Genomic DNA, 10,476 nt, shown 5'->3' on the forward strand with positions numbered 1-10,476 from the left:
AGAAAGGAATCAGAGAAAGGAGACCTCATCTGTTCTTTTCCTCAAAGCACAATGATTATTCCAGAAATCATCTCTTCCCCCTCCATATACTCCCCCCACCATTACTTGCTCTGCAAAACTGATCATTTCTGAAGCCAAGATGGGGATAGAAATTAATTTGTCATTTAATTTTTAATAAGTTAAAGACGTCTCAGTGACACAACTAATCAGTATGTGTGTGCGTGCCAGAGGAGTCCTTGAGGAATCGTCCCGTGGAAATGAAATATAGTGTCAAGTGCTGCAACTGCTTCAGCAGATCTCATAAAAAATTGAGCCGTTTAGAAGGGGAAAGGGAGAATGTGGGTGTCCCCATGCAACTCAAGGAAGAGCAAGTCTTTGTGAGCAAGCAGCCAGAGACAGCCAGGGATCCACCCCACCCTAGCTTTCCTTTGTTTTAAGCAGAGCCTGTCAGACCCCAGGCTCTAGCAAGGTCAGTCACCAGGGCAGGCTGTAGGACATGCCTGAGGGTGAATTCCTTGCTTTTTGCCTTCCTGTGGTCCCAATCCATTGCTCTTGACTCTGGATAAGTTGCTGTTCTCTGTGGCTAAACTTTCCGTCCCAGCATGGCTACTCATCGTTGAAATATGCTCATCTCTCAAAGGACTTGGCTACCAAAAAACGCTCCAGGGTGTTTTTCGGTCATGATTCCAAAACTGTACCAGAGGACTTAACACAGCGCCATCTACTGGTCCTCTGCAGTCTGCCATGGACTGAGCCTGTTTGAACTCATTGCTCTCCAGGCCCCAGCAGCTGAATTATAGAATCACACAGGAGCCGTCCATTGAGTCCAACTGACCTAACCCCAAGACCCACCTATAGCTTCTCCCATGTTTTTGTTTCTTTTTCAGTGACCTTGGTGTTTCTAAACCAGTAGCCTGGTCTCTCTTGGGCTTAGCTGTCTGGGTATGGTCTTTGGAGGTAATTCTTATTTTATGCTTTTTCTAGTGAATGATACTAATGTTCAGTTTTTGGACCAAGACGATGACGATGACCCCGACACAGAACTGTACCTCACACAGCCATTTGCATGTGGGACAGCGTTTGCAGTCAGCGTCCTGGACTCTCTCATGAGTGCGGTAAGTCGTCTTTCTCCCCTCGTACCTACTCAGAGTTTGGGGAATGAGAGCATGGAGTGCCTCCAGCGATAGGCACTGTGCTCTTGCTTGAGCTACAAAAACCAAAAAAAACAGTTGGTATCAAGTCAGTGCTGACACATGGTGACTACGTGTGTGTCAGAGTAGAATTGTCTTCCATAAGGTTTTCTTTTTTCTTTTAAGCAGGTTATTAAATTTAATTTACCTTTTTATTGTAGTGAAAATATACACAATAAAACATTTACCATGTCAACAATATCTATATGCATAATTCAGTGACATTGAGTACATTCTTCATGTTGTGCCACCATTACTGCTATTCTTTTCCAATTATTTTGCCACCATTAACATAAACCCAATGCCCCCTAAGCAAAAATTTCTCTTCTTCCCTCCCTCCCATACCTGGTAACTCCTAATAACCTTTGGTTTTTATATATTTGCTTATTTCATATAAGTGAGATCATATGTATTTGTCCTTTTGTGACTGACTTATTTTGCTCAGCATGACATTTTGAAGGTTCATCCATGTTGTGGCATGCACCAGGACTTCGTTTCTCTTTATTGCCGAGTAATGTTCCATTGTATGAATATACTACATTGTGTTTATCCTTTCATCTCCTGATAGACATTTTGATTGTTTCCACCTTTCGGCTATTGTGAAAAGTGCTACATCGGTGTACAGATTTCTGCATTCCTGCCTTCACTTCTTCTGGGTATACACCTAGAATTGGGATTGCTGGGCCATATGATAGTCTGTGTTCAACTTTGGGGGAACTGCCAAACTCTTTACCACAGCAGCTGCACCATTTTACATTCTCACCAGCAATGGATGAAGGTTCCAGCCTCTCCACAACTTCGCCAACACCTGTCATTTTCCATTTTTGTTTTGTTTTTTAATTGCCATTCCAGTGGGAGTAAGGTGATGTCTTGTTGTGGTTTTGATTTGCATTTCCCTAATAGCTAAGGACATTGAGCATCTTTTCAAGTGCTTGTTGGCCATTTGAATATTTTCTTTGGTGAAATGTCTGTTCAAGCTTTCTGCCTATTTTTTATTAGATTGTTTGTATTTTTGTTGTTAAGTTGTAGACTTTTTTTTTTTTTTTAACATATTTTCGATATTTGACCCTTACTGGATATATGGAAAATTTTCTCCCAGTCTGTAATTGTCTTTTTACTTTGTTGATAAAGTCCTTTGATGAACAAAGGTGTTTAATTTTTATGATGTCTTGTTTATTTTGTCGTTTGTTGCTCATGCTTTTGTTGTCATATCTGATCATCCATTGTTAAAAACTGGGTTCCATAGCCACACCCCTATGTTTTCGTCTGAGAATTTTATGGTTTTAGCCTTGGCATTTAGGTCCTTAATTCATTTTGAATTGTTATTTGTGTATGGTGTCAGGCATAGTTCCTAATTCATTTTTCTGTGTATAGAGATCCAGTTTTCCCAGCAGCATTTATTGAAAAGACTCTTCCTTCCCTGTTGAATGGACTTAGCACTTTTGTCAAAAAACAGTTGACTGCAGATGTATAGACTTATTTCTGGACTGTCAATTCTATTCTATTATTATATCCATATCAAAACCAAAAAAAAAAAAAAACAAAAAAAACCCCAACAAACCAAAACCCACTGCGGTTGAGTCAATTCCGACTCATAGCAATTCTGTAGGACAGAGTGGAACTGCCCCATAGGTGTTCCAAGGTTATAAATCTTTATGCTGGAAACTATGCCACCAGTATTTCAAATACAAGCAGGGTCAACCATGGTAGACAGGTTTCAGCAGAACTTCCAGACTAAGAAAGACTAGGAAGAAGGACCCGGTGATCTACTTCTAAAAAAATTGTCCAGTGAAAACCTTATGAATAGCAGTGGAACGTAGTCTAGTATTGAAGTTGTCAAGGATTTCATTTTATATACTTGGATCCACAGTAAATACCCATGGAAGCAGCAGTCAAGAAATCAAACAGCATGTTGGATTGGGTAAATCTGCTGCAACAGACCTCTTTAAAGTGTTAAAAAGCAGAGATCTCACTGAGGACTAAGGTTCTCCTGAACCAAGCCATAGTATTCAGTCACCTCATATGCATGGGAAAGCTGGACAATGAATAAGGAAAACCGAAGAAGAATTGGTGCCTTTGAATTATGGTGTTGACAAAGAATATTGAGTATACCATGGACTGCCAGAAGAACAAACAAATCTGTTTTGGAAGAAGTACAGCCAGAGTGCTCCTTGGACTTGAGGATAGCGAGACTTCGTCTCACATACTTTGGACACGTATCAGGAGGGACCAGTCCCTGGAGACGGACATCATGCTTGGTAAAGTAGAGGGTCAGTGAAAAAAAGGAAGACCCCCCCACCAGATGAATTGACACAGTGTCTGCAACAATGGGCTCAAATATAGCAACAATCGTGAGGATGGTGCAGGACCAGGCGATGTTTCGTTCTGTTGTACATAGGGTTGCTATGCGTCAGAGCTGACTCGATGGCACCTATCAACAACAACAACTCAACAAAAAATCTTTATGGAAGCAGATTGCCACATCTTTCTCCTGCAGAGCATCTGGTGGGTTCAGACCACTGACCTTTTGGTTAGCAGCAGAGTGCTTAACCGCTGCACCACCATACTGTTTTAATTACTGTTGCTTTACATTTATAGTATGTTTTGAAATCAGGAAGTGTGAGTCCTTCTACTTTATTCTTCTTCAAGATTGATTTAGCTATTTAGGGTCCCTTGTCCTTCCATATAAATTTGAGGCTTGGCTTTTCCATTTCTGCAAAGAAGGCTGTTGTAATTTTGATAGAGATCGCATCAAATTTATAGATTGCTTTGTGCAGTATTGATATCTTAACTATATTGCAGTCCATAAACACGAGTGTCCTTCCATTTATTTAGGTCTTCTTTATTTTCTTTTAGTAAATGTTTTATAGTTTTCTGTGTACAAGTCTTTCACCTCGCTGGTTAAATTTATTCCTAAGTACTCCATTCTTTTAGATGCTATTGTGAATGGTAATATTTCCTTGATTTTTTTTTCCCGTTAGCTCATTGCTATTGTGTAGATACCTGACTGATTTTTGACTGTTGACCTCGTACCCTGCCACTTTGCTGAATTTATTTATTAGTTCTAATAGCTTTCTTGTGGATTATTTAGTGTTTTCTAAGTGTAGGATCATGTCATTTGCAAAAAGGGATTGTTTTATCCATAGAATTTTCAACAGCTGATTTTCTGAAAGTCAGGTGTCAGCCTTTCTCTTGAGGTGCCTCTGGGTAAACTCGAAGCTCCAAACTTTTGGTTAGCAGCTGAGCATGTTAACTGTTTACACCACCCTGGGCTTCCGTTACAGCAAAGAGTAAAATGACGTGGCCCCTGCCTTCAGGAAGCTCGCAGTCTAGAAGGCGATACAGACATTAGTCAAATTATCACACAAACGTTTGATTATAAATTTTCGAAAGTGTTAAGGAAGACAAGGAAGGCTGTGAGAACTTAAGTGAGCACTTGACCTGATCTCGGGGATCAGGGAAAATTTCCCCAAGGAAATAACATACGTGCTAAGACCTGAGTGATAAAAAGGGAGGATTTTGTTGGTAAGAGCATTCCTTCGAGAATGATAAACCCGTTGCTGTTGAGTCAAATCCGACTCATTGCAATCCTCTGTGTGTCAGAGTAGAATTGTCTCCATAGGGTTTTCTTGGCTATAATCTTTCTGGAAGTAGATCACCAGGCCTTTCTTCTGTGGTGCTGCTGGGGGGTTCAAACCACCAACCTTTAGGTTAGCATCTGATAGCAAACCACTTGCACACCCATGGACCTATTCAAAGAAGGATAGCAGATTCAAAAACCTGATGGTAGGAGGGAACCCAACAATTTCAAGGAAGGGAAAGAAAGCCAGTATAGCTGGACCACAGGGAGAAAGGGAATGAGAAATACAAGGCAAGGTGGGATCTGCAGGACATTGAAAACTGTTTCTGTGGCTTTGCCTTTATTTTAAGAGCAATGAGGAGGCATTGAAGGATTTAAGCTGGAGAGTGACATGACCAGGTGTATGTTTTAGAACTGTTGCCTTGGCTGATGTGTGGAGATGGATCAGAGAGGCAACATGACGGCATTTGGCTTGTCCTAGAATAGAGCTGGCAGAGGTGGGTGAATTTTAGCAGTATTTTGTAGGTAAAATTGATAGGACTTCGTAATAGATTGAATACGAGCATAAGGGGAAGAGGACAAAGTGTCAAGGGTGATGGAGGTTTCTGTTGGTGCAAATGGGCATGTGGAAATGGGCCACTCACTGAGACACATGGCCCTTGGAAAAGACCAGGTAGTAGGGCAGCTCCCGAATGGTTCTCTGCTGCAGACAAGGTACCAGGTGATGGCAAAGAGGAGGTTGTGGGTAAGCAAAGGATCAACAGCATCTTTTTTTTTTGTCCAGTTGTGAGGATTTTTGTTTTCTTTTCTTTTTTTTAATTATGCTTTAGGTGAAAGTTTGCATCTCAAGTTAAAGTCTCATGGAAAAATTTATACACATATTGTTATGTGACATTAGTTGCAGTCCCTATAATGTGACAGCACACTCCCCCTTTCCAGCTCAGGTTTCTTGTGTCCATTCAACCAGTTCCTGCCTTTCCTTGCCTTCTCATCCTGCCTCCGGACGGGAGCCGCCCATTTGGTCTCGTGTATCTACTTGAACTAAGAAGTACACTCTTCATGAGTATTACGTTATGTTCAACAGCATCTTTGGGTTGTTTTATAACTTTAGATGCATCAATCATTCAAGGCGTTTGTTTTTTCACTTGAGACTCAAACCAACTAAAAATTTTAAAAAAATAGATGCCAGCTTAATGGAACTATCTCTAACTGCAAAAAGCAAAGGGAGACATTAGAATGGGTCATAACCTGGGTGTTGTGAAGTGTGCCCCCGAGTGTCTTTATTATATAGAAGGGTCTCTTTATTTTGGAGTCCTCAAATTAACAATTTGTGAAAGTGCAGACACAGGCTGGATGAAAACTGACCTTTGGAAAATCCATGAAAAAGAGTTTTATTGAACACATTAAAACCATAAACAGAGCTCAGAGAGTTTTTATACACATACGTTTCTTAAAGTGCTTAAAGGGGGTTGTTCTCCTGAACATGTTAAACAACTGATATGCTAATTATGCATGATTCTCATCTATTCATTAAAGCTAATCCCAGAAGGACCGTTGTTTGAGGAAAGAAAAAAACAAAGCTTTTTAAGACCAATTTCGGTTATTCTGTATATTCCTGAACGTGGTCCAAACAGCAAGCCTATCTTAGTTAAAAATCAGAATTATGGATTTAAAAATAATTATGATACAACATTCATCTGAATTAAGGTTGACTGGGCTTCGTGCCCTGCCATTGCTTTGCAAGACAAGGAGGAGATAAAAAGGTCCCTAAAGAAGCGCACTCTTCCCAGGGCTCGTGACCTTTCTGATGGCCTGACAATTCCAAATGGTGACGGTGGAGCATCGAGCCATTCCACCTGCTAGTTACGTTTGGGCTCAGTGTGGGCAGACTCCTGGAGTGCACCAGAATGAATGATGGAGGCTAAGCTGTGTGTTCATTACAGCAGCATATTCTCTGTAACAGAACCATCTTCTCCAACTCTAGTTTCAAACCCATTTTTGTAATTCATCGCTTTAGCAATTTCATTTTACTTCTGATCCTGATTAGAGCGATTTCAGAAGACTGTTCTCACTCAGGGATAATTAAAATGTTTACAGTAGATCTTTTTTCAGAACTATGAAATACCCGGTTAAATTTTTTTTGTTTTTGTTGTTAGGTGCCATCAAGTCAGTTCTGAGTCATAGCGACCCTAAATTTATAAAATTGCTTATTGTTCCTACCAGCAGACATTTGGTATATTCCAAGCAGGACCAGCTACATAATTTGCAAGGGCTGTTGTTCATAAATTAGGAAGGATTTCAAGATGGTAACAGCAGAGCATTAAACCATGTGTGGGGACTGTCTTAGGCTGGGTTCTCTAGATAAGCAAAAGCAGTAGAGCATATAAATATGTATATATAGAGAGATTTATATCAAAGAAACGGCTTATGCAGTTGTAGAGGCTGGAATGTCCCAAGTCCATGGATTAGGATAGAGGCTTCTCCCGATTCACATAGCCACAGGGGCTGGCGAACCCAAGATCGGCAGGTCAGAAAGCAGGGCTCCACTCACAGGCTGTGAAGATCCACGAATCTCAAGATCAGCAGATATGCTGATAGCTCAAGTCCCAAGAACTGGAGATCAGATGAACAGGAGGCAGCTACAGGATCCAGAGCAAGCAAAAAGCCAGAACATCGGCTTATATTTGGATGCAGGCCACACCCCCAAGGAAACTCCCTTTCAACTGATTGGCTACTCACAGCAGATCCCACCATGGGAGTGATCACATATAAACACTGAGAATCGTGGCCCAGCCAAGTTGACACACAATCTTAACCATCACAGGGACCTTCTAAATGTGGGGCCCTGGTGACTGCATAGTTTGTACACTGTGATCCCAACCCTGGTTCCAAGGTTTGAAACTGGTTTTGAACACCAGAGAACTTCGTGTCTACACAGCAGAGGGAGCATATGGCGGCTGTAGTGTGGTCGTGGAGGCATGTCTGGATTAGAGTTGCACAGCTGTCTGTCTGTAGCATCACTGGGGAGTCAGGTCTAGGAAACTCAAATGAGAAATCAAGGTGAATTGGTTTGAAATTAAAAAAAAAAATACCTGTACCCAGTCTCCTTTGAAATGCAAATGGAAATGTTTTGTGGAGGGCAGCTAAGGCATGCATGAGAATGCAATGCTCTGAGAGCAGCATTTCTTCTGAATTCTTGTCTAAAAAAGGGTGTCAGGAATCTAGAAACCGTCATTGTAGTGATCATTACTGGCATCAATTATGGAAGACCCAGAACTGTGTGAGGCGCTTCAACTACATTGTCTGATCTTTTGGAGGAAAATGTGAATGTATCTGCTTTAACTGTTGAGGCAAGGCATATTTAACTGATGTATGGATAATGACTTTTCAAGTCATTCATCAAAATGCTCATCAAATTATTCTAGGCGCTGTGGTCACTGTCTAGGATGAACACGTTCCATACTGAGACCTTGAATTGGGTCTGCCTCAACAAACAATTGGACTGGCTCATAAAATGTCAGCTGTGATTCCCTTATATTCTACCCCCAACCCTAATTTATGAAGCAGTTGGAGATTAGTCAAGTACTTAGGAGGTAACTAAAAAAATCAGTTGTTGTCAAGTCGACTCCAACTCATGGAGACCCTGCATGTGTCAGAGTACCATTTGCTCCATAGGATTTTCAATGGATAGTTTTTTGGAAATAGATTGCCAGGCCTTTCTTCTGAGGTGCATCTGGGTAGACTGGAACCTCAAACCTTTTGATAAGCAGCCAAGGGCATTAACCACTTGTACCACCCAGGGACTCCAAGAAGGTAACTAGGAGGAATTAAAAGCATTGGCAGGAATATAAATTGAGAAGGTAAGATACCTCCAAACAGCAGGAGGCAGGAGTTGGGGTAAGCTTCCATCTCAAGCAGTTGCTTACAAGCAACATCATAACATCTACATGCAAATCTCTTTAGATGTCGGTGATCACGTTTTTCTAGCACTACTCCCCAAATTGCTATTTAATCGTGTGTCTAAACATTCATTGACTAGTGTCCTCCTAATGCCTGCTGCTTACTGCTTCATTTTTTAAAAGAATAATGTTTGATTCATCACAGACATTCCTGAAACAGATAGGGATGTTACAGACATGGCCTCATGGCTTTATTCTGCAAATCAACAGCAGAAACACATGATGAGAAGGAATAATTATGCTTATGGGTGTACACCTCTAAAAAGATCACAACTTAGAAATGTATTTTTCAGAATGATACCAGCTTGCTGCTTATAAAAAGATGAAAGGAAGACTCAGGAAGACTCTCTGTATTTAGAGCTGAAACTAGCACATTGGGTATTCAGATTTTTTTCCAACCTTACCATCTACCCATACCCCATCTCCAATTTAAATTCTACTTGGACCCTGGAAAGGAAGGAAAGGCATGGACTCAGCAGTTGGACTACTTGAATGATCCAGTTACTGGCTGTGTGACTCCAAACACTCTGTGCCTCAGTTACCTCATCTTTAAAACGGGGATAATAATAGTATATTCCTCATATGGTTGTTGAGATCATTAAATGAGTTCAGGTTTGTAAAAATAATCAGTGCAGTGCTTAGCACATGACAAGCTCTATATGTATTTATTGTTATCATTATCATTAATTATTCAGTAATTTATAGAGAATTTACTATGTGCCAGGCACTGTTCTTGATGCTGTAGATGCAGAGGTAAAGAGAGACAAACATCCTGCCACCGTGTTCCTTAAACATTCATTCTAGTGGGCTAAGAGATAGTGACTATGTAAGTGAGTACGTGAGTGAATAAGAAGAATCAAGGGTAAGGATGATTGAGTTGAAGAAAATTATGATGATTGGATAACATTTGAATGGGCGTGGAGATCTGTTTTAGCCAGAGTGATCAGGCAAGGACTGTCTCAGGGGGTGTCATTGAGCTGAGAAATCAGAAGGAGAGAGACACATGAAAATCTGAGGGTGGGTTGGGACAGCTTTCCTAGGCAGAGGGATCAGCAAGGGCAAAGGCCAAAAAGTGGTAACAAGCTGGGTACAGTTTGTCTGAGGGAGTCCTTAGAGGCCACTGTGGTTGGAATGTAGTGGAAATGGGAGAGAGGTGTGCATGATGCAGGCCATCAGCCACACTCTGAAGATTCTGACAGAAGACAACATTCAGTCAAGTTCTGAGTCTGGGGTTGGACACTTTTGCCTTTGTTAGAGGATATATACCTTCTTTTGGATACCACCAATATCTTCATGATGCCAATGTTTTCCATGTGTGTGGGCCAGGAGGACAAATCCATCAGTGAGTTAATTTCTGAAGGGTAAAAACCAGTTGCCGAAAAGATGGAAACAACCTAGGTGCCCATCAACAGACGAATGGACAAACAAACTATGGTATATCCACACAATGGAATACTACACAATGATAAAGAACAACGATGAAGCCATGAAACATAACATGGAGGAATCTCGAGGGCATTATGCTGAGTGAATTTAGTCAGTCACAGAAGGACAAATGCTGTATAAGACCACTATTATAAGAACTCAAGAAAAGATTTCAACACAGAAGAAAACATTCTTTGATGGTTACAAGGCTGGGGAGGGAGGGTGAAGGTTATTTACTAACTAGATAGTAGATAAGAATTATCTTAGGTGAAGGGAAGGACAGCACACACTACAGGGGAAGTCAGCACAACTGGACTAAACC

General features: G+C 41.0%; 1 protein-coding gene across 29 annotated transcripts in view; it reads left to right on the plus strand.

Moving 5' to 3' along the window:
- Positions 1-10,476, plus strand: part of KCNMA1 (potassium calcium-activated channel subfamily M alpha 1) — a 915,613-nt gene that overhangs the window by 844,896 nt on the left and 60,241 nt on the right. For all 29 annotated transcript variants that reach the window (XM_023737654.1, XM_023737655.1, XM_004383187.1 and 26 more), the window contains one exon: positions 985-1,115. In XM_023737654.1, the coding sequence (XP_023593422.1) occupies positions 985-1,115 (131 nt within the window). The remainder of the gene's footprint in view (positions 1-984; positions 1,116-10,476) is intronic.

The sequence above is a fragment of the Trichechus manatus genome, unplaced genomic scaffold, assembly GCF_000243295.1.
Source record: "Trichechus manatus latirostris isolate Lorelei unplaced genomic scaffold, TriManLat1.0 scaffold00106, whole genome shotgun sequence".
In the NCBI taxonomy this organism is placed as follows: Eukaryota; Metazoa; Chordata; class Mammalia; order Sirenia; family Trichechidae; genus Trichechus; species Trichechus manatus.